General features: G+C 39.2%; 2 protein-coding genes across 2 annotated transcripts; both read left to right on the top strand.

The window, feature by feature from the left end:
- The first annotated feature begins 188 nt into the window (after positions 1-188).
- SAC3B (SAC3/GANP/Nin1/mts3/eIF-3 p25 family) lies at positions 189-21,659 on the top strand. Its single transcript, XM_089157408.1, is given in 16 exon segments — positions 189-677; positions 2,104-2,340; positions 6,433-6,660; positions 6,766-6,993; positions 9,932-10,135; positions 10,758-11,014; positions 11,117-11,217; positions 11,334-11,549; positions 13,372-13,599; positions 13,668-13,759; positions 13,855-13,948; positions 15,311-15,403; positions 15,510-16,186; positions 16,188-16,340; positions 16,429-16,543; positions 19,388-21,659. Coding segments are annotated over 16 exon segments (4,890 nt in total). The 5' UTR covers positions 189-543; the 3' UTR covers positions 21,221-21,659.
- Positions 21,660-23,444: 1,785 nt separating this feature from the next.
- On the top strand, positions 23,445-24,446 carry LOC149026929 (uncharacterized). Its single transcript, XM_089153841.1, has one exon. The coding sequence runs from the start codon at positions 23,445-23,447 to the stop codon at positions 24,444-24,446; it is 1,002 nt and encodes a 333-aa protein (XP_089009967.1).
- The last annotated feature ends 1,105 nt before the right edge of the window (positions 24,447-25,551 follow it).

Raw genomic sequence — 25,551 nt, forward strand, 5'->3', positions numbered from 1 at the left:
CATTATTGTTTATTAGATCACTTACTAATGGTATATGTAATATGATAAAAAATATATAAATAATAGAATATATATATATATATATATATATATATATTTTTTTTTTTTTTTTTTCTGAAGCTGAGATTCATCAAGCCCAGCTTGCACGCACCTTGATTAAGTCCTGGGAGAGATGGTGTTTGCAAGATTAAACTCATAACGTTTCCACTGAGAAGTATGAAAATCTACCACTAGCAATCCTAGTAAGGAAATTAGAGCCCGGAAAATTCAGAAGAAAAGGGAAAAAGTTATATCGCATGAGGACCAGGTTATTGCTTATTTGCTTATTTGTAAGAAAGAAAAGAGAAGTAGAGTGCCTCTCTGTTGATTGCTTTAAACCGTCAAGAAATCGCACGTGTGGGTGTCAATTCTGAACCAGCTTCGAAGCGCTCAGCTCCCTTCGCTTCGTAAGTCCCAACTTCAAACTCTGCTAGAGCCTAGAAGTCGAGAAGTCGAGATAGAAGTTCGAACCGAGAGAAAGTTGCAGAGAAATCGAATGTATTGATGGAGTTGGGAGGATTTAGCGGGTGCCCGGGCCCTTCTGCTCCCAAAATATCGAACCCTTTTGTGAGCCTCGCTCATTCTCCTCCTGTAACATTTCCTCCTGAAAGATCCAGTGTCCAACATCAACATCAAAGGTATTTTTTCGATCTCTTTTTGTTCTTGTTCATTGTTTCTTATCTATTCGTCCGTGGCTGTTCCATTCATTTGGAAATCCAGAGTCCAGTCTCTTTCTCGGGTTTCTTTCGGTTCGCATACATGTTCTGGTTTTAAGCAACACGAAAAAAATATAGGGTTATGTAGCCGTATGAACCCTACTATGACCCTTAATCTTGGAAGACTGAGTCACAGAATCATCCAATCAACGGCACTTGAATTCTGTGGTAAATGGCCCAAGTCGATGTACTGAATATTGGGAACCAAGCAAATTGTTAATTAGTATTTCCATTTTGAATACAATTTGGCACCAAGTATGTTTTGTATGATCTCTTTTAGTAATTTCAAGAACCCAACCGTTGAGCCATGAGCGTTAAAGTAGACACCACTAGGACGTCGGCCATTATCCCGCCCTCTCACTCTACTGTGTTGTGCGTTCGATGTGCCAAAAACGCTGGGACTGATGAAAATCATGTAATTAGATCCTCAACCATCTGGGTTGCAAATTATAATACGATAATTGTTGCTTCTCAATCTTCATGAATTATCCAACTCAACCGAATTGGCATTGGTGCAAATCTTGTGTGGATTCTCTTTGTCCAGGTTTAGCATTCTTGCACGATAACTTCGATATTTCTTTATTGATGTAGCTATCTCATGATAAATAAGTACCCAAAGCATGGTACAAAGTACTCACCCTTTCGCTCTCTCTCTCTCTCTCTCTCTCTCTCTCTCTCTCTCTCTTTTGTCTTATTGGCGTGGGGAACACTAGGAAAGGGACTTGGATAGTTGTATCTTAGTGGTATCATCCTTTACATATGGGGGTCTTCAGTTTATAGGGGGGGGGGGGGGGACTTTATTGACTTTCTATCTTGTAAATCACTTTGACATGTGTGCAATAAACATTTAGGCCAGTATATCACATAGTCATTTCTTTATAAAATCTTGAATTCATTTTATGCTTATGCTCCTTGAAAGTATTATGTTTAAATTCTAGGTACACTTTTAGTTGTTATAGCTGGGTGTTTACCTAATACATGATGTACTTCATAATTTTTTCGCTTTTTGTCACTGGATTATTATTTGGATTGGATTGTTAAATTGGTACCTGCTTCTTGGATAACATTGAAAGTTGTTGGAGTTTGAATCAGCAAGCTGCAAATTTTTTTCAGAAATTCAAGTTTCTACTTGGGGGATTGATGGGTGCAGCTTGCTGGTTGATATGGTTATTGTCTGGCGTTGAATCCCCTAGTTACCTAAATATTGAATAGTGACATTTGCACTCGTATTAGAGCATGGAAGTGTCATTAATGGTATATGGAGATGTTCTATTAATGTAACTTTTGAAATGTAAAATATACGTGATTGTGTTATATAAAAATCTTATCTTGTGTTTTTCTTGTTCAGACCAGATATATCTTCTCCTAGATGGGGTAATCAGCGACAATCCCTTGTCGATGGTCCTAATTCCCAGGCATGGCAAGTGCCGGACACATTTGCATCATATCTTGCAACACAGAATGCTGGAGCCCTTAGTTCTGCTAGTCCTGGTAGCTATCAACACCCAAGAAGAATCAGATCGCCTCCTATACGATCAACTAATGAAGATTTATCAAGAAATTCCAGTCAAGGTATATCTGGGAGGTGAGTCCATAATATTTATGCCCTTATGTTTACTCTTGGGTTGGCTGCCCTCTTTAAATAATTGTTATATCAAAGGCAGTTGTTCAGTTTATCAATTCGAGTTTTTTCATTCAGCTGGTTCCTTAGACTGATCAATGGAAATGGGTTGATCTGTCTTTGCATTGTTCTGTCATACTTTCTTTCCTGATCATACTTCATAGTGGTTCATTTAATACTTTGAATTATGTACTTTCTCCCCTAGCTCTTAAAACATAATAGAGTAATTGTTTTAAGGGAAAATGGTGTGCATACCGCCGGTGTCATGTACCTTGTCACACTTTATCTTCTCCTTGACTTATTTGCAGCCCTCCTTTTATATACACTGTGTTGAATCCCCTTCGACAATCCCATTCAGTTGGTGTAGAATATTCTGTTCCATACAAGAAGTTAGGCGATCCCCTCCCCTTGTTTTATTTTTTTCATCCCTATTGTCTTTTATCAGTTAATATTTGATAGTTTGATGTCATGTACATATTTTAGGATGTTTGGGAGTTTCTCCTTAACAAAAGAAAGTGAAGGAGGTGTTTCCTTATGCTAAGAAGATATCGACACACAGTAATCTAACTCTTCACTTCAACTAGACTTTTGGTATATATATATATATATATATATATATATTTGGTCATTGTGCAATCTTGGGTTTGGATTCTTTGCCTGGTTGCCCACTCTTGGATGTACCATAACCATAAATGTATAACTAAAGGTTAACATTGAGACTATTGAGTGCATTTGAGAATTCTCTAGCTTGAAATTAGAGTACAAGGAGGATATGATATCTGACCCCCACCCTCCTTCCTCCCCTCCTCCCCTGCCTCCGACACCTTCCCTTCCTCCAACCCCTCCTCGTGGCCCTCCTTCGTAGCCTTCTCTCCTTCCCCTTTTACCCCTGGTCCTTCCTCTTCTCCTCAACCCCCAACACCCATAGATCCGGGATCCCCTTTGTCTTATCCCTACCTTGGTTGTCAATAGCTAGGTCACTACTTTCTGCCCGACCATGTTCTTGATCATGGTTATCAAAGCGTCCGCCTAGGCGGCAAAGCGGTTTTTGAACCGCTTAAATTGTGACTGCTTAACTAACGGGCTAATTTCTTGCCGCTTTTTTGCTTAGGCACTAACACTTTGCAGCCTTTTGGGCCATATTGCCGCCTAGATGCTAAAGCAACCGCTTTTTTTTTTACATTTTGTAATTTGTGCATATTATTTTTTTTTAATCATAATTTATTCTACAATGCCGTATATAAATTTAAATATGTGAGCCATTTCGGAATCGAGGCCCAAAGTGCCTGTCGGCAACAGAATGTGAAGCATGAGCCATATTCAACATTGTTAATCAATGAATCATTAAATAAACAATGACTTGGAAATCGAAATAATGAGATCTATTAATTTATCATGTCAGCACTATTTGGTTAAAAAAAGGGGAAAATGGATACATCAATTCTGATTCCAAATCTAATATGATTCATGTATATTTAACAAAAAAGTCATGTTAAAAAAATTTGTGAAATAATTTCACTAAACTATATATGAATAATATTGTTATTCATAATTGTGATTCTTGAATGTTTTTTATTGTTATTTTTATGAATGTGATTGTTGAATGTTTTTTTAGTGCTTTAGTTTATTATAAAAATTATTTGTATTAAAAAGTAGTTTAAAAGTAGTTTTATTAAAAATATTGACTAAACCGCTTTGGTCGCTTTATTACCGCCTAAGCGCCGCTTAGTCGCCTAATCGCCAAGATGGAGCCTCAATTGCTTTGGTCGCTTTACTGCTTTAATAACCATGTTCTTGATGATGAAGCATCCCATCCATTTAGAGCTGTTGTTTGGTGGGGAACTTCCTTGGCTCGAGACCCCCCTTTCCACATAGTGCAGGCATTTCTATCAAAGCAATGGAAGCCCTCTTGTTTTAATTTTTCAGTCGACGAAGAAAAGCAATGAGCTCTTGAAAGAGGTTGTGGGGGGGGGGGGTAGTTGATAGCTAAAAGACCTCTTTTCTTGAGGTAATGGCATCTTAGTTTGTAGCTTTCTTGCGAGGACACTCCTCCCTCGCTGTTTGGGTCTCTCTTTTGGGTCTTCCTCTACACTTTTAGTTTGCTGAAGGACTAAGTATAGTTGGCTACACATTAGGCACCCTTCTATCCTCTGACACCATTATAGTGAAGAAGACCCATCTCCAATTTGCTTGAATCTGTGTAGACATCTCAGCAGAGTCTCCCCCCCTCTTTTCAATCTCCATTTTGGAGGAAGAGGGAGCCAACTTCAACCATGAGGTGCGTTGCAACTTTCAATTGGGAACCCCCCATTGCTTGACTTGTAAAGCTTCGTTCACCAGGATGCTTTCCTGCTAGTTCCTGAGTCTCCCAGTCGACAGTGATCTGAGGAACTCCATTTTTGTTTCTCTTAGAGGCCCTCCAAGAGGCAGATCAAAGAACAGCGATGGCAGCAAAGACCTCCATCCCATTGGCTAGATGTGTGGGTCAATTTCCAGCGAATTAGAATAGGTTCTGAGTTGTCAGTTGATGTCGACCTCAAGAGCCCTCTAATCTGTGCAATATCCTACTCAACCCTGACCTTCCTTCGCCCTGAACCTGCCCGCTCTGAAGGTGTCACTGACCTTGACTCCTGACTGCGATGCCCTGGATCATCTAAAATCTGTCTTCCCCTCCTTTTCCACCCACCCACCCTTCTACTCTGACCATCCCTGCCCCATCAGCTGCATCTCCTTCACTGGCCCTACAGTTTTCCCGTGTGACAACATTGCAGTCCCTTTGGGGTGCAACTCCCCTACTTGTCCCCCTTCCCCCAAACCTCTTTTCCTACCTCTCTTGCCCCCACCGTTGACTCCCCCTACCCCACCTCCACATCTCTCTCCCTCCACCTTGTCACTGACTGCTCACCATCACTCTTCCTCCACCTTGTCACTAACTGCCCTCCATCTCTCTCCCTCCACTTTGTCTCTCACCTCTATGGACCTGCTCCCTTCTAATTCCCTGTTGAGCCAACTCCCTCATTCTTATTATATTTTCAGTCCCAGCCATCTCTTCAATCTCTTCCCTCACTCTCTCCCAATGTCCAAGCCCAAATCTCCCTTTTCGCTTCGCCTTCTTCTGGGGTTAGACCATCCACCTATTCCCTCTCCGTCTTTTCCCTCAATTCCACCCTCCTTCCACCCTTCCTCCCAAACTTGGAATCTCTAGCATCCTTAAATCTTTGACTAGCCCTGTCTTAACTCGTCCCTTGTCACTTTGACCCCTTAGGTGGCATGGTATGGGGGGCCCAAGTGGCTAACGTTGGTTCCTGTTTGGTGGTCACGGGTGGCGGATCCCCTATCGATAGGGCCATTAGAGACTCAGATTCCCTTCCTGCATCTAACGAGGACAACAATTGTGGGCAGGTTGCTCCTCACAATATGAGCTCGTAGGCTCCTTGGATGCCCCCCCCCCTCTTTCTCTCCTCGCTTGGAGTGTGATGGTTGCAGGATAAGCAGCCGTTCTACTAAAGGGCATTACGGCTTTGACGGCAACTTCATTGTCGATTTCAAGTCCCTTAGAAAGAAGAAATAGAGGAAAGAAATAGAGATGGCCCATACTAGTTTTCTTTGCCTTTGTGGTTCTTTCTTGTATTCTCTGCCCTCTCCCCTTCTTTCCTTTGGTTAATGAATTCTTTATTCATCCCCCCCCCCCCCCCAAAAAAAAAAAAAAAAAAAAAAAAAGAATCATTGAGTGCATTTGCTTCTTTCCCTATTTTAGAGCAGCAAGCTGAATTAGCTATCGTCTTTCAAGTTTCTTGGTGAGGATTTGATGATTGTTGATTGACCTGGTTGCAGGTCATGGTGTGTACTTAGTTTGCCAGATATCAAATAGTCAGGATTTACATAACTGCTCAATGTGTAAAGAAACTCAAGGCACATAAGCATGTGTCTTTTTGGAAATGATTATACTTTCGAAATGTAACTATACACATGTTTGTATTTATACGAAGCCCTCATATGGTGTTTGCACATCTTTATATGTATATGAAGCTCTCATATGGTGCTTTGCTTGCTCAGACTAACAGTATCTCCTCCTAGATGGGGTAATCAGCCGGAGTCCCATGTTAATGGTTCTCAGACTCGTCAAGTGCAATCCACAGGTGCATCATATGCTGCAATGCAACATGCCGGAACCGGCATTCCTGCTAGGTCGAACAGCTCTCAACACCCTAGGACCAAGTCGCCATCCTTATATGCCACAAATGAAGATTTATCTATAAATTTTAGTCAAGGTGTCCCCGGGAAGTAAGTTTGTTCATGTTGTACTTACTGGTGCATCTTCTTTCTTGTACTGCCTGCATACATCTTTGTAATTGTATGGAACTCTCATATGGTGGTTCTATTCCTCAGACCCTCAGTATCTCCTCCCAGATGGGGTAATCGACTAGAATCCTTTGCAAGTGGTTCCCAGACTCATTTTGTGCCATCCAAAAGCACATATGTTGCAACACCGAAGGCTAGTTCTGGAATCTCTGCTCGGCTTGACAGGAATCCACAGCAAAAAAGAACCAGGTCGCCCACTGTGTCACAGGATAATGTAGATTTATCAAGAAATTCTAGTCAAGGTGTCACTGGAAGGTAAGTTCATATGTATTTTTCTTATTTGTGCTTTCTCTTGTGTAACTACCCTCTTACTGTTGTGATATCCTACATATAACAATAACAGAGCATGAATCACAGTATCTCTGATGTGCCTGGGTTGCAAAAGCCTGTTCGCTTTGCTGTGGGCCCATCCAGATATCAAGTACCACGTTATATGGTAAAAATGGCAACTCTATAATAAGCTGAAGTTTTCAAGGGGGAGTGGCATGGCTGGAATTAAACAGACTATTGAAGAGGCTATTATTTATCTCAATAGGGAAGGCTACAATAGAGATCAGTGTTCATTGTAAGGGGACAAACTTGTAAGGAAAGATAAAAGAAGAAAAAAGAGAATAAAGACAAAAAGTAACGTACTACTACAAAACATGATGAAAATGTTTTGAAAGAACCATGATTTGGGTTATCATCAACTACCAGCGCACGACTTCCATAATAAACCTGTGGATAACTCTCATTAAATAAGAACCAATCAAGGTAAGATTTCATGAGAAACTTGGCTGCAATCTCCTCATAGATAAATGCTTAGGAGCTAGGGACTTGTATAACCTATACAGGAGGTACTACCCATCTCACTTTCAGGAGTAAAAGAAAGGGGATTAAGGAGATAGACCTCAGATTAGAGGCTGTCACATCAAGGAAAACATATTCGGTGAAGAGAGAGAGAGAGAGAGAGGGGGTAGGATGGGGAAGGCAGAGGAAGAGTAAGAGAGACGATTGGGTAAAGGAAAAACTTGCACTACAGCTTTGCAGGTTTCAAACTTTCGATCAAAAGCCAATGCATCTTTTTTAATCAACCATTGCAATTGTTGGCTACCCGTTTGTAAAATGGATTTTCTTTAACAGCCATTAAGGTATCAAATAATTTATAATCTTATCTTTCTTTCCCTTTTGGTATGACAAATTTTTTTCAATGAAGGTAGCACAGTAGTACTTCTAACTTAAATAACCAACTAAGAGTATAACTATTGCAAATTGGCAAGTATGACAACAATACGCATAAAGAACAAAATGCAAAGGAGTTGACTTTGAACCGGTGAAACCAGCAAGAAATTGATTGGAACCAGGATACAATAATGAAGAGAAAATATAATAACTAGTTCTTTAGTATCAAATACAGCGGGGGAAAGGGTTGGGCTATCTCAGCTGTTGAACATGGATTTTACTCCATAACTGAGGCTAGTAAGCCACAAACCAACTTCTCCAAAAAGTCTCCCTTTCTATTGCAATCTAAGTGCCTATTAATAGCTTGGCTAAAGCTTTACAATGAATAGAAACTTGGTGAACTGAAAATAGAAACTATATCCTAGTGACTAGTGACAATAGAATCTTCTGGGAAGTAGAAAATAACTAATTTTGGAACTACTAGGCTTTATATTTCAGCCACTGTGCATAAATAACTAAAATGGAAACTAAGCTAAGGTCTTAAATCTCCTAAGAATAAAATCTTCCTGTAATCTGATCTTGGCCCCTCAAAATCCTTCATGAACATTCCCAATATGTTGAGTTTGGCTGTGACACTGCTTGAACAGTAATGTGAACAGTGTTTTGGTCTTTTAGGTCTTCATCCAACCTTCTATTTGGAGCTAGGGCTGTCTTAAGCGCTACTCCATCAAACCACCAAAAACATGCCACATCATCAAACCGCTGCCTCTCACGGCAGTCGCATCCCACAACCTTGCTGGGCTGATTTTGGGGCTTGTTTCTATGGGTATGTGTGGGCTTTTAATCTACATCAAGAATTATGCGGACAATTTAAACCCATAAATCAACATCAGATAACTACATAACCTAACACAATGCATTCAGCGTGGTTTGTCAGTTCCAGTAATAAGCTTACTTATATTTTTTTCGTCTTTCCTCATGTTCATTTATCTCATTGAACTCTGGTAATTCCTTGTGCATATCTGCTGCTATTTTTTTTCCCTCTCTCTTGGGACGGGGTAGTTGGACAAGGTCACCTATGAAAGACTGTTTTACATACTCAAGAAGGCTGCTTTTCACTTGGACCACATGTAGTTTCTCGCACGTGGAACCAGGTTTGAAGCCAGTCTAACCAACCAACTACTGGGACAGTAGAAGGCTCCTCTTTTTCCTTCTAAAAATGAAGTTTTTCCATGGAAAGTCTCATTCCATTCAAGATGCAAATCCCCCACTGAGAGGTATTATAGCGGCATTTTCTTATGACAACTCAAAACTCTTTCAAGGTTTCTTAAGTCATCATTATTCTGGGAATTTTTCCTACTCAGCCCATTGAGGAACCCTTTCTTCGGTGCCCCAAATGTCTGCCTTGTTGTGGATCTGAAGTGTCTGTAGTTTGTGGACCTCTAGGTCCCTTGCTTGCATGTCAAGAATCAGGCAGATGGAGTTTACAAAGTGGTAAAACTGGGTCCTGAAAATCAAGGACTATGGGAATGTACACTAGTGCTTGTGGTGCTATTGTGCATGGACATACATGGGAATGCATGTCTATGCACAGGAATGGTATTTTTCAGAATTGGACTCTGAAGTTCGACCTGGCTATGGTCAGAATTACCACATTATATGAGGGAGGACCATTAAGAAAGGCTTCCTTAATGGGCCCTGTAAAAGCAGGACTGCTGTATTTCATGCTCGATCATGTAAAGTTAATTCTCAAACTTACTGGAGGGCCCCCCACCTGCTTAGAGTGGTAGCGTTGAAACTGATGTAGTGAATCTACCACCTTTCATGTAGCCAAGAGGGCCTGTACCTTTTCAGTGGTCCTCTAAACAGCTGTATTTGCAACTTTGTGTGTCCCTATGGCACAGTGAGGGTTGGACCATTGAGCCTTAAGGAAGGTTAACTGAACAAGCCCTAAATGAATTTTCCCTTGTTATTATCATTACCTTTACATTTAGATATCTTTGTGAAATGTTCTGAAAGTTATCTGTTCCAGGGCTGCTGTATCTCATCCTCGATCAGGTAAAGCTAATCAAACTAACTGGAGACCCTCCCCACCTGCTCAAAAAGTGAGTGTTGAAGCTGATGATGTGAAGTCTACCACCTTTCATGTACCCAAGAGGACCAGGTCACCTCCTGTACTTCCTACTAATGAAAATATTCCAGGAAATTCATCCTCAACACAATTCAATACTGACAGGTAAATTACCATGGAGGCATTGCCTTTTATTTCATTTAATGTTGAATTTCTGTAGTCTTTCCTTCTTTTTTTTGACCTAGCAGATGCGAACACTATGTGTATGTATGTATGTTTTCCGCTTCTATTGAACATTTGAACCTATATATTTTCTTGAGAGAGTAAAGAGGAGCTTTTTTCTTACCCTATGAGGGCTGGTGGGATCCCAAAACTAGTGGTATATAGGACCATTGAACTAGACATTATTTTGATATGGTGGATGATCAGACTGTTGGCCTCTCCATCGGACTATTTATATTACCAATTGCTACTCCCTGAATGTGAAATTGCCTGGTCTGTTTTGTACAACATTCCTAAGGTAAAGTCATAGCAAGCACACTCTGATTATCTACAGAACAACTATTTTGCGGTTAAAACACCAGTGAAATTATGAACCCTCCAAATCCCAAAATGGTATTCCCTGTATGGTCACTGTTCATTATTATTATCTTTGAAATAGAATGTTAAGTATATTCATGTTGACTCTCCTTACTTCCATAATTCATACGACTACCATATTTGTTGAATATGCTTTGGATAATCTTCCAGTCCCTCATGTATGTGATTTGCATGGTATGAATTGTAGAGAGCAACAAGCGATGGCCAAGCGATTGGCACGCTTCAATGTTGAATTAAGACAACCGGTGCCAAATGATGATGATCTTAAAAAGCACAAGACCTCAGGGAATCGACATGAACAGTCTCTGGTGGATAGACAGAATTTTTTTCCAGAACATTCTCTCGAAGCAACAGGGGATTTCTCTAATGGCAGTGTTTTACCTGATTCTGAAGGCTTGTTCTCTTCCAATGCTATAGTTGGGTTATGTCCTGATATGTGTCCTGGTATTGTTCTGGTTGTCATGACTGTGTTTAGTTGCAACTGTGGGTCATGGTTCTCATTCCATCTCATTTTAAAGGAGGCTTACATTTTCTTTAATCTTTCAGATTCAGAAAGGGAGGAGCGTGAAAGGAAAGGAGATCTTGACAAATATGAACGTCTAGATGGAGATAGAAATCAAACTACCCAATTCCTTGCTGTCAAGAAGGTTTTCTTTGAGCTTTCTTGGAGCATATTTTTTGTCTTTGGTTTGCCTCTAGTGGATTGTCTATTGTAGTCTATAATATGGAGGATGACTGAAGTGCATATATGTTCCTTGAACAGTATACTAGGACGGCTGAGAGGGAAGCAAACTTGATTAGACCCATGTCGGTCTTGCAGAAGACAGCTGATTATCTTCTGGCTTTGCTAGGTCAGCCTTATGATAGTAGGTTTCTGGGCATGTATAACTTCTTGTGGGATAGGATGAGAGCGATCCGGATGGACCTCAGGATGCAACATATTTTCAACAGAAGTGCAATAACCATGCTGGAGCAAATGGTATCTTTACCACCAGAGATTTTTTTTTTTTTTTTTTAAAATCTTTGAGACAATATGTGTGGGACATTAGACATTTTATTTGAAAGCATGGACTGTATAGTTTTTGCTTTCAACTGAATGATGTATTCATTGATATGCATGAATTGCTGGGATTAAGTATAGAAAGAGTTATTCTTTATGACATTTTTTCTATGTATTTTCTGTGTACTGTATCTGTAGGCTTCCTATGACTAGAGGACTTTTGAGTATTATGACTGGATTTGAGGAGGTTATTATTACTGTCTATAAACTGTAATAACATTAAGATGATATCTGCAGGAGGGTTGGGACCTAATTTAATTGATAAATACACCAAAATCAGAGATACACTACACCAAAACCCCCAGAGTGGATAATGTAGGCGTAGGTTGATCAGACCATCTAGGATTCAATAACCAGGGTCTGTTGTGAATTGGATAATTATGCTCAGTTAAAAGTAAGGTTTGGTTAAGTTGATGTAGCGGAATCTAGTGATGAAGGTCTTGTGAGGTTTTAATAGATTCAAAGAAGCTGGCAAGAATCGATAGCAGGGATTAGGGTTAGGGTTCTGAGTTTTTCGAAAGAGAGAGAGAGAGAGATGACTGAATCTAGGGTTTATGATGGTTAAATGAGGATGTAGCTTGGATTGAGTTTCCCTTAGGGTGAGAGGAGAATTTATTGAAGAGAGGATACTGTTCTAACAGTTGGTTTGGTCTCTAGGGAATTTAGGTTGAAGATGAGGAAATTCTGGGGTTTAGTGTCTGAAAGGTTAGAAGAAGAAAGGTAGGGCTTGGGGTTGATTCAAACTTACTGTTTATTTGGGATATTCTTGGACTGCTGCTTGTCTTAATGAACCACTCAAATAAAAGTTGAATTTTGCAAGAAAAACATCAAAGGAAGCTTCCAAAGAACCACCTAGGCATGACACCACAAGGTCTTGATTGGATCAGATACCAAACTCCCCAGCCTTGATCGTACATGACAAATCTTCAATGGAAGAGAGCTCCTTTTCATTATAAAGTATTCATTTCGATGCTTGCCCTCCCCCTCCTCTCTTTTCTTAAATTTTGTATGAAGGACTCAAAATTCCTACACTAAAAGGGAAAGGTGTAAACCCAATCCTTAGCTACAAGGTAACTTTTGCTAGGAAATTGAAATAGACTTTTTCTGAGTCCTATCTGGACCCACTAAAGACAAGAAATTACTAGAGTCACTTGCCAATGGTTCAACTTGTAAGACTAAAACAGAAAAATTAAATTAAGTATGGAATGTAATTAACAATCCCGTTTGCAGCCCTAATACCATATCTTTGGCCTGTCAAACTGACCTATTACATTGAAAACCCATGGGATCAAAGGCCCAACATGAATATAACTCAAACCCAGACTTATTCCTAATGAGAAAAGCCAATTTTGGTGATGAATCTGCATGATTGGATAGTGTAACAAGGTTCGGACAATGAACAACATATGGGCCACCTAAGCAGAAAGTTTATTATATTTACAATTGCAATTACACCATGTGCTCGTGTACTTAAAGTCAATTGCCAGGTGGCATCTGAATGGATATGTTGATTCTTACTGGAGGAATCTTCCAATCCTTAAGCAAGGACTAGCCATTGTGTAAATATTTTTGGCTTTCAAGTAACCGTCTCTGACTTCTGTTTCATCTTTTGAGCACACAATAGTTGTAAAACTTCTATTGAAACCTATTTTCCCATTCTAATTGGTGTGGTTGATGCGTATTCTGAAATCACTTAATTTTGGTTGATCTAAGTTATCTCAGTTCATCTGCTTAATGCCAGATAAGACTTCACATCATAGCCATGCATGAATTGTGTGAATACACGAAAGGAGAGGGCTTCTCTGAGGGATTTGATGCACACCTCAACATTGAGCAGATGAATAAAACATCAGTAGAGTTGTTTCAAATGTATGACGATCACCGGAAGAAGGGAATTGATGTGCCATCAGAGAAAGAATTTCGGGGTTATTATGCACTTCTCAAACTGGATAAACATCCTGGCTACAAAGTAAGTCTGTTAAAGCTGTACTTAAGTCTCATTTGATGAGAGGTTTTTTGAATAAGCCATTTTGCTAGGTTGAACCTGCGGAGCTCTCGCTTGATCTTGCGAAGATGACTCCAGAGATAAGGCAAGCCCCTGAAGTTCTGATTGCCCGTGAAGTAGCAAGGTTGGTGGCCTCCTCTGATTCTTTTTCTCCACACCTTTTCCAGCCATTTATTTTCTGTGCTTAACCTGATGGTGAAGGCATTTTTAACTTTCCAGGGCTTGCAGAACAGGTAATTTCATTGCCTTCTTCCGACTTGCAAGGAAGGCGACTTACCTACAAGCATGCCTAATGCATGCACACTTTTCGAAGGTACTGTTTGCTGTATTGGGTTCTGAATCTCATGCATCAATGCCAGGTTTTTTAACAACTTAGATAAGAGTGAATCCTATATCACCAATGAACCAGCTATCACCAGTTTTGCTCTTATGTATCACACAACAGGGGTGCCATTTGGATAGTTGTGGTTTTGGACAGCAGGCAACAATGAGAAGATTTTTCTTACGTTCAGCCTTGCTATTCATTGTTTATTTTGTACTGGTTGCCACTTCATGTGCCATGCTATGTTTGTGTTATCGCTGGTGTTGCCCAGGCACAGTAGTATGGCCATTGGGATTCTTCTTCCTGCATTTGTATTGTAAGGAATCTTTTGCCTTCGATCTGTTTGTTAACTTTTGAAGTTTCAACAACTTTTCATCTGTATGATTTCAGACATTAGGTGGGTCCATGTAGTAAAAGGATTGTTGTCCATCTTGTGGATTAAACTAAACCCAAATTGAGCACGCTGTTATGGTTTACAAGTATGTTGTAAGTTGTGAATAGTTCAATTTAGGCTACTAACTTTCCCTATTTACATGCACTTACTTTATGTAATCTGGATCCTGATGTGTAATCTATACCGCATTTAATTGTTGTGCTAAAACTTGACAAATGCAGATGTGTGTGGGCCTCCATGACATGGACCTACTCGTGTATGAAATTTATCATGGGTTCTGTGTCTGATTCTTTAACTGTATTTAATTAGTACAGACATGTGCATATTCAAGTTGTTCTTTTGTTAAGCGTCAACATTTATTTCCTAGTTGTTTTAAATCTGCCATGAGTGTTGTACAATGACTTACTGAAATCCACCTTTGTGTCGATTGTTTGATCCTACTGGTGTATACTTGTTTGATTGCATGGTGTAACTTATATTTCAAGCTTTGAGATCTTGTTTTCAGCTTTGAGAATATTCTAATAATGGTTCTACAGAAATTGCTGGCTGTGCGTCTTCCTTCTTTGCATTCCTTGTGTTTGGTGTCTGTTTGTCTTTTCTCATCTCTTTTCCCATCCCCCCTTTTCCCTTGTCTTCATTCCAACATACCCACCCTCTTTCTTTTTCTCTTCTTTTTTTGAATCCGTGTAGCTGAACCCTTAAGTTTGCATAAGGCTGTGATTGTTGTAGTTCTACTGATATTGATAAAAGTAAAATTTATGGTTCCTGGTGTTGAGAGAAAGAGTATGGTTCTCCCTTTTTCTCTAACTGCAACTTTTGGTTTCTGTCGCTATTATGACCCTCCCAAGACCCACAGTGGTGGGAGCCTTGGGCACAGAGTATACCCCCCTTTTCCATTTTTTGCATGTTGAGATTTTGGCTAGATGAGGCCTAATCGTTGTTGTGCTTTTTTTGACCAGTTACGAACCCAGGCACTTGCTTCTTTACATAGTGGCCTTCAGAATAACCAAGGAATACCTATCTCACATGTTAGAAAATGGCTTGGGATGGAGGTAAGTTTATTGGACTTACACGAGGAAAACGAAAATCTTTGTTATCCAACTGAGGAAAACTCAATGCGTTGTGCTTGATTTTTTTTTTTTTTTAATTGTTAACCAGGATGAGGACATAGAAAGCCTCCTAGAATACCATGGATTTTCAGTGAAAGAATTTGAAGAATCATACATGTTTAAGGAAGGCCCATTTCTTAACAGTGACTGTGACTATGCAACCAAATGCTCAAAACTTGTTCTGCGGAAAAGGTCGAGAAGGATTCTTGATGATGTTGTTTCTTCCAATTATGTGGTAAAATTGCCCGTGAAAGAGCCCAAACAGGTTTTCCCAGAAAAGATGAACAAGATTGAACAGGAAGATGTACAATTTGTTGAGATGAAAGATTCTGTTGATGTTGTTGATGAATACATGGCTGATTATGAAGCCTTCAATACTCCAAGAGATGGCCATGCAGTACAGCCAACACTTAAGTCATCAGCCGATCACCACTTGGGCGATGTTTTTTCTAAGCCTTTAGATATTCCTGGAGTTCTTTATCCTGAAACACCATCTGTGATTGGAAGAGTTAGCAGTCCACCCTCAGGTGCCTGTTTAACTGATTCTATGAATAGAAATATGCCTTCAGGTATGAATGAAATGCCCATGGTTACTAGGGATAATGCTCCAGTTTCAAATGCTTTTTGGACCGATTATTTGACTTCCAGTGTGAAAGAAACACCCATGAAAGCTTTGCCTGGGGAGACCTTACAAGTCGAGAAATATCAGGGTTCACTTTTTAACACATTGCTTGGAGGATTCAGCAACTCAGGAAGAAGTAATCGAACAGCAAGAAAACAAAGAAAGCATGATTTATCCTGAAGAATTAGAAGATGAAAAAGCATTAGCAATTCAACAGGAAGCTGAAACTTTGCAGGCAAAACTTAAGTTGATCCTAAGGTTCGAATCTTGATTAAATGTTAGCTGCAATTTGAATATTAGCACTGAAACATGCAGCTTAATTTCCTTTTAATTCGTACCTGGTCAGGATTTGGAAGCGCTGTGCTTCAAAGCAACGGGAGTTACGTGAACAACGGAAATTGGCAGCAGATGCTGCATTCAATTTATTATCATTAGGACCACCCCTTCTACCGAGGAAAACTGTAAGTTCATCCAGTTGTAGTTCTGGCTTTTCATTATATCTCGAGTGTTTTGCATTATATCTTCTTGAATGTGTTTTGGTGCTATTATTAGCAAGCAGCTTGAACTCATCTGAATCTTATGTTCAATTCTGCATCAGCATGACTACTTGCACTAGTCAACAGCCGACTAAGAGAGAATGTCGTCCATTGAGATGAATATTACATCAATATAAATTGTCTGATGCCTAAGTACTTCACATATTCAAATGGTTAATGGTCTGTGGTCATATAGCTTAATCTAAGAGATTCAAGGCACTTGACTTCCAGAATAGTTGCCCAAAGAGTAGTACATAGACTTTACAGTTTTTTGGGGTTCTAAGTGTTGATGAGCATACAATATTGTCTGAAAGTATCAGTATTAGTGGCCATTGGTAAGATACACACTGATATGGTACTTTTAAAAATATATAAAAAGGAATAAAACTAAAACCTATTATCTTCCTTGCATCAAGTATCGATGGATATTGGTCGATACAGATCCACATCGGTGAAACACTCTTGCTATGCCTCCTCAGAAACTGGGTGAGATTGAGAGCAACACAAGGACCTTAGAAACTTGTTTTCTCTTTGGTTTGAGTTGGGTGAAATCATCCAAACATTAAATAATCTTCACACCTACGATAGGTTTTTGGGGGATTTACAGTGCTTAAATCACTGATCAAAACTGATGCAGACCTCTCTCTTGCATCTGTTTATTTGTTCTGCATTACTAGATTATGTAAAAATGACTCAAACCCCTGCATCAATTTGACATTTATATATTACAAAATGTTTGTTTTATTTTAAGGATTGTGGGGCTGTTAAGAAACATCATGTGGATAAACTCAATGTAGTAGAAATGAGGCTGTTAAGATGAATGAGTGGCCAAAATAGGATGGATAGGATATGGAATGATCATGTTAGAGCTGGTTTAGGAGTAGCTTCGATAAGTGATAAGCTATGAGAAAGTTGTTTGAGGTGGCTCGATCATGTTCAATGGAGGCTTGTAAATGCCCCTATATGGTAAAATGATTTAATCTAAATTGAAGGAATTAGGGTCTCACGAGAGCCTAATATAATTCTTTTTTGAACCCCTCCCCCCCCCCCCCCCCCCCCAAAAAAAAAAAAAAAGGAATTAGAAGAGTTGGGGGCAGACCTAAGATAACCTTAAGAGTAGTGATGAAATAGGATATGGCCTCAATCAGAGCTGATTGGAAGGCAAGAATCCATGTAGGACCCCAATTAGTTGGGACGAGGCTTTTGTTATTGCTGTATGTTTTATTTTAAGGCCAGAAAAGAAGGTAGTGGTGCTTTTTGCTTCAAAATTTTAGTTTGTATGTTTCCTAAGCACAAACCAAGCATCGGTTGACAATTTCCATATGCACCAGTAGCATGTAATGCATTTCTCATATTTGATACGAAGTGTCTTAAAGTCACACTTTTGATATGATTACGGTACTGGCTATTTCAACATTTGTTAATAGTATCTTTTTGATTTATTTATTTTGGTATACGAGAATCTTTTGTGGAACTAACTGGATATAGTACCTGATAGTCTGGACCTAAGAGGCATGGAAACTTATGTGTTACCTAATAGGCTGGACATGATAGGAATGTCAAGTTATTGGGAACCCCGACCAATCCATCTTTTTAATGTTTTCAAGTCTTTGAAATTATCTGGTGGACACATTTTCTGGGTGAGTTTTAATTAAGTATAGATATGTACCTTCAAAGCTTGTACCATGTCTGTTTGCATGTATCGGAGATGATTTAACCAAAGATGTTTAGGTGAGATTATTTGGTGTATGCTTTCTGCTGATGCTATTATTGTGTGGATCAAATGCATGCATTAACACCAGGTCAAAGTTACAGAGACCTTAGAATAAAAAATTTAAGTTAAGTAGTTTGAAAATGGAGCATATGGTGTGTAACTTTAGTAACAGTGATTTGGATAATGAAATAGTGAAAGTTGATGATAGGTTTTCACAAAAGGATAATTCTTGGTATTTGGCCCAACTATAAGTGAAAAGATGATGTACAGGACAATGTTTCATAGAGAATGAAAATAAGACGGATGAAATGCAGAGATGTATCCAGATTGTGGTATGATCAATGATATCTTTAAGAACTTAAAACTGAAAATTCTATTGGACAGTTATGTGACCTGCTTAGATATACGGTGTGGAATGTTGGGCCAGGTAAGAATTATCATATAGATTAACTCAGTGTAGTGAAGTTGAGGATGTTGAGATGGATTAGTTGGAAAACTAGGAAGGATCATATTAGATCTGATTTGGATTTACTTTGATACATGATAAGCTAGAGAGTTGTCTGTGGTGGTATGGACATGTTCAGTAGAGGCCTTTGGATGTTATAGAGAGGAGTGACTTGATTCAGATTGAAGGAACTAAAAGAGCCAAGTATGACCTAAAATGACCCTAAGAAAAGTGGTGTAAGAGATGCATTGCATAGGCAGACAAGCCTTGAATCAAGTATGATCACAAATGGAGCTAATTGGATGGCAAGGATCCATTTAGTTGACCCCGTTTAGTTGGGATAAGGCTGGATTATTATTGCTGAGTTTTGTGATAGTTGAAGTATGTTGCACATCTAAAAAGGGGTTTGCCCAACTAATGCTTTCCCTCCATGTCATTTATATTTCTAAATTGACCATAATTTCCAAATAAGTTGTAGCTACGGGACTAAGAAATATATCAGCATCAATTTTCATTCCGCATCAGTTGTTTCTAATGTACTTATGAATTTTTCAGCTTTAGCTCTCTCAATTTGAGGTTCTTAATCCACTTTTTTTTTTCTCCCTTGAAGGAATCAAACATTGTTGGTGAGCTTAACATTGATCATATTGTGAATGAGAGACATGAAATACAGAGGAGGTTGTGGTCCAGACTGAATGTTGCTGAAGTGGTTGAGGGGATACTGAGAGAAAGAAATCCAAATGCCAAGTGCTGTTGCTGGAAACTACTTGCCTGTTTTCAGACAGATGACACAGGGAGGAATGGATCAGTACAGAGAAGCCAGACCAACCATTTTTCTGGGAAATGGCTGCATAGCAAGCTTATGGGTGCAGGGATGGAAGTTGATGATGAACTTCTTGTTTCCTTGTCAAGTGTGTCAATATGGAAGAAGTGGTCTACTAGGCTACCTGGCAGCCTACCGACCTGTTGCTTATCTGTCATTAGAGACACTGAAGTTGATAAGTCGGATGATACAGCAACTGGTTCAAGTTCTGTTCTTTTTCTTGTATCAGAAAGCATCCCATTGGAGCTTCAAAAAGTTAAACTCCATAACCTTATCATGTCCTTGCCTTGTGGTTCTCGCTTGCCACTGCTTATCTTAAGTGGCATGCCAAAAGAAGAGGTTCATGATCCTTCTTTCATGGTAATTAATGGACTAGGCCTTAATGACGTGGATGAAACAAGGATAAAGAGCTTCTCAATCAAATTCCTAACAGAAGACCAGTCAGTGGAACATGTTGAGGGTTTTTTCAGTGATGATGATTTACGTGAAGGCTTACAATGGTTAGCAGAGCAGTCGCCACCACAACCTGAACTTCTTCGTCTTAAGACTCGTGAACTGGTTTTAACTCAGCTGAACGCTTCATTAGATGTTCTTGACAAGATGGACGTGTCTGATGTGAGTCCAAACCAATGTATCTCTGTCTTCAATGAAGCATTGGATCGATCAGTGGAGGAAGTTGCTAGTGCAGCTGATATGAATGCTACCTTCTGGCCCTGTCCTGAGATTGATATGCTTGAGGAATCCAGCGATGAGCAGAAGGCTGTGAACTGGTTTTTACCTAGCATTGGTTGGAGTTCAGCTACAAAGGTTGAGCCAATTAAATCTGCAATTAGTGGCTGCAAGCTTCCACTTTTCGCTGATGACTTGTCTTGGTTGAATCGAGATTTACACACAGGAAAGGAGGTCCATAATCAGAAATTAGATCTCGAGAAATATCTTACAAGATATCTGACTCAATCAAGTAAGATGATGGAGTGGACACTGGCAGCCAGAGAGTCAAATGTAATGGTTCAAAAAGGTGCTCAGTTGGTGCTGCATGATTCTTGCTACCGTATAGTTCCAAAATGGGTAGTGGTCTTTCGTCGAGTTTTCAATTGGCAACTAATGAAATTAAGCAGCGGTATCTCCTCAGTAACTTATGTATTGGAGCCTCAGCATGAGTCCTCTTTGAAAGAACAATGCATGGCTACTTCTCAGGTTGAAGCTCCACAGGAAATTGTAGATTATCTAAGGTACCAAGAGGATACATTACAGCCATGTTTTCTCAGCCAGCTATCACTTGACGAAATGGTTGAAGTTGGCCGCAATTCACTTCCTTCTTGGAGTGAGCAATCACAATCCGATTCTGTTCCTCGTGTCTCTACGATGGAACACAGTGGTAACATCGCCATGGAGGCTTCCACTGCCTTTGATTCGGCAGAATATGCCCTGATCCATCAAGAAGATGGACAGTTTCCTGAGGCTGGTGGTACTTGTACATCAAGCATGTCGAATTACTGTAATGGTGAAGTAGTTGTATTTGATAAGCAGAGAAAACAGGATGATAGATTGACCAAGTTGTTAGAACAATGTAACATTGTGCAGAACATGATTGATGAAAAGCTCTCTATATATTTCTGATAACCTAATATGTTGGGGGAAATATTTGTAATCTAAATATAATATGAGTATCATGTTCGATTCTTGTAATGGTTTCATAGCTGTACTTGTAGGATGGTATACAATTCTGGCCAGGGATGTTTTGACATTTGGTAGGGTTTTATATAGTCTTTAACTCATTTTAGAGAACATTCATATTGACATGATTTACAAATCATGGAGATGGAATGTGTAAGTCACTGATCATTATTTTGTGGAATATATTCAGATTAAAAAGTAGAATCTTGAATAAAATTTCAATTCTGCAGCTTTCTGAGTGTCACAGTGGTGCAACCTTTTAATATATGTGTGCTGTTTGGAATCCATGTAACAACAGGAAGTAATGTTGAGATCGACCTCTTTCCCTTTCTTATTTTGTCCAAAGGACGCTTGGACTCAACGATTCTATTCATCTCTTTCTTCTATTTTATTTTCTTGGCATCCAAACACCGGCTTGGGAAGCGGTGTAAAACTAAAACTAATTCTTGATCAGATTTGCCCTAAAAGTTTACCTTGATTTGAGGGCTACCAGTACCGTCACTATCAGTGAGAGCATCTAATGTGCAGCACTGTGCTGCGTCTTACCATCTGTTTTTCAAAGTGTCCAAAGACTCCAAACACACATTTTAGAAATGACGGTTCGTTGTATTAATTGCGTGGCACCCAACCAATTTCCCACTATCACACAAATTACTCCCGTACAAAATACACGTCAGTTCCACTTTCCACGTTTCAGGAATCAAGATGATGACCTCAAAGAGTTGTGCAGAGTCAGGGTTAGTTCAGTAAATTGTGGAAAGAGAAGTAAAATGGAGGTAATAATAAAAGCATTTTCTTCATTTTACAAATCTACTTAAATGAAAATTTAATTATAGGTAACTTGTAATTTTGAGTGTGGTGCCACGTAATTTAAGAAATAATAGCAGGTGGTCAAGAATTTTTATCCCCTGTGTGCCGTGTAATTTACTTCTTAAACTATTTTTTGATTTGATTTGCCATAAAAGTTGATCTTGATTTGAGGGGTACCGTATCATCTCTATCACTAGTTCGACTTTAGTGATTAGCAATTAATGCGCAGCACCATCTCTATCACTAGTTCGACTTTAGTGATGAGCAATTAATGCACAGCACTGTACTGCGACTCTTGATCTTGATCGTCCGTTTATAAAATATGTGAAATCAAAATCGAAATTTCGGTTGAGATCTTGACGGTTCGTTGCAAGTGCAAGAAATTTCGGTTGAGATCTTGACCGTTCTTAATTGATGATTATGCCGAATGATGGGTCAATAATTTAAAGCGGTTAAAAGGCCCAAAACTTCCTATTGTTGCCATAAAGTTGGTCTTGCCTTCGCACTCACCACAAGTTGGCGAAAAATATCTTTTAGAAAAAATTAAAAATATCAAAGGACTATGGTTTTGTTAGGATGTAATCGTGGTGGCTCCCCGGGGGAAGATCCGACCTTGATTTGAGGTGAACCGCCAATCGATTACCAAAAAGGATGTGATCAAAATCGAAATCTGAAATTGGCGTCGTGAAGGAGAACCAAAATGAAAGAAATATCCTATACGAAATACACGTCAGATCCACTTTCGACGTTTCAAGATGTTGACTTCAAAGAGTCGCGTACAGTCAGGGTCAGTTCAGTAATTTGTGGAAAGAGAACAGCTGAGCTGAACAGCTCCTTCCAGCTTTTCTTTCGCTTTCCGACGCTTTCGGAGAGGACTTCTAGAAAACTTGTTTGACTCGGATACCTCAACTCAGATCCCTTTCCGATTTATCGAAAAAGAAGGAACTGGTCAAGCTCTACCCGTCACCTCTTACAGCCTAGAGTAGAGTAGATATCAGTGCTTTCCATGGTAGATTCCGATATCTTTTCAAACACCACTGGTGATTCACTAATAAGAGTTACAACTTAATACACTGGATCATTTTTCCTATTGGCGTTTGCCCACAGAGCACGCTTAGAGTCGGTTTATTAGGTTATTTTAGGACAAGCTCAAGGGTAGTTTAGGAAACAAAAGGCTCTCCTCGCCATTTCCACGCATTTATTTCAATAAGTCATTCTCAGGGGCGGCTCTCTCAGTGGTTTATCATCAGATCGCGCAGAGAAGAGTCTTTTTGAAGGAAAGTGAAGAAGAAGAAGACGAAGAAGAAGAGAACGAGCTGAAGAACCAACAAGAGAGTTGAATTGGAGAAGGAAAACTATGGATAGAGAACCAGAGGAGCTTCAATTCCTGGGATTGATCGGAATCTACAAGGAATCATTCAACATCATCTTTTCATGGCGAAAAATTTTCAACAAGATTACCCTTGCACTTGTTCTTCCACTTGCCTTCATCTTCCTAGCTCATATGCAGGTCTCTGATTTAATCTTCTCCAAAATTATCTACAACGAAGAAGCCTTAGATTTCACCCGCCCAGATACGGCTTCCTACAATCGTCTTTCAGATCGAATCTCGTGGGAATGGATCGCTTTCTGGCTCTTCAAGGCGGCTTATCTCGTTTTTCTTCTCATCTTCTCCCTTCTCTCCACATCTGCCGTCGTATACTCTATTGCTTGTATTTACAGCGGCAAAGAATTGACTTTTAAGAAAATCTTGACCGTTGTCCCTAAGGTCTGGAAACGCCTAATGTTCACTTTCCTGTGGAATTTTCTCATCGTTTTCATGTACAATACTACTGCGGTGCTTATCTTCGTACTTGCCGTAATCACCGTCGATCCTGGAACCGCCGCCGGTACCGTACTTATTATCGTTCTTCTCGTCCTGTATTTAAGTGGAATTGTTTACATCAGTATTGTTTGGCATCTGGCTTCGGTGATTTCTGTTTTAGAAAATTCCAAGGGTTTTAGGGCCATGAACAAGAGCAAGGCCTTAATCAAGGGGAAGATGTGGATTGCGTGTGCGATCTTCGTTAAGCTTATCATCGCATTCATATTGATACAGATCGGGTTTGAGAAGACGGTGGTACATGGGCGGAATTTGGGAATTGCGAGTAGGGTTTTTTCTGGGTTTGTTTTCATCTTGTTGCTGATGCAGTTGTTACTGTTCGGGCTGGTTGTTCAATCTGTATTTTACTTCGTTTGCAAGTCATATCACCACGAGAGCATCGATAAGCCCCTCTTGGCAGATCATCTGGAGGTTTATGCCGGAGAATATGTTCCTCTCATGGGTAAGAACATTCAATTGGAGCAATTTGAGGTGTAAAAGTTTTCTCTTTTCTTTCTTTCTTCGTTTCTTCTTCTTCTTCTCCTTTTTTTTTTTCCTCCTTTGATTGGATACCCTTTCCCTTGTAAACACATAAGGCTGGCTATATTTAGCCCAAAAGAAAAAAAAAAAAAACAAAGTGACTACAGAATCGGTATATTTGTTTGTGATTCGCTGCACATTCAGAGTATAATATAATTTAGCTTCCATTATTTTTCCTCTTCATTTTAATTAAGTTTCTTCAATGGGCGAAGAAACATATTTATGTTTTTTCTTTTCCTGATAAAAACAAATCTAAGTCTCTCATATCCGGTGTAACCTAGTTCAACTACTACATCTCAAAAATAAAAATTAAATTTTTACACTAGAGAAAGAAAAAAAAAAATTTCAAAGTATAGTTTTTCACAAAGAATATATTCCTCTGAAAGGCAAGGATATTCAACTGCAGCATTTGAGCTATAGAAGTTTTCTATTTTTTATGGTTTTTGGTGTTCTTTTCTTTTTTGGGGTTTTTTTGATTGGATACTTTTTCTTTGCATGCACAATAAGCTAGCTATATGTTTGTGATTTGTTGCACATACAAAATATAATGTTTGTTCACTTTGTCCTTCCTCCCAATTAAAGAATGAGTAGAGTTGGTTTCACAGAAAATTAAAGAATGAGTAGAATTGGTTTCATAATAAAAAAAGGTGTTCACATATAACTTGTTGATTGACATAATGAGAATATGGGATTGGAATTTGCATGCATCTGCTCTTTTTAGAACTTTCCATGTCTTTGTACTTAAGTTTTGACCTTTATATGTACATGGTGCTAATATCTAATGTATGTTACTCAAAAAAATAAATTAATTAATGTCTTAGTTTTTCTAGCTTGTAACAAAGAATACAGTATGTTTTGTTTTCACTTCAATTCTATTTTGACACAGGGGGACAAGGCCAAGGGGGGGGGTTTTTTAAAAAAAAAAAAAAAAACCCCCCCCCCCTTTTGAAACATGAAGGTTTTATATAGTTCTACCCCACCCCTTTGGGTAGGTCAAACGAATCTTCTACCATGGAGTAAGATCCTTAATATGTGCAAAGAGATATGAATTGGAGAATAAATT

Source organism: Hakea prostrata, chromosome 1 (genome assembly GCF_041222555.1).
Source record: "Hakea prostrata isolate BN-2017 chromosome 1, UWA_Hpros_2, whole genome shotgun sequence".
Taxonomy (NCBI): domain Eukaryota; kingdom Viridiplantae; phylum Streptophyta; class Magnoliopsida; order Proteales; family Proteaceae; genus Hakea; species Hakea prostrata.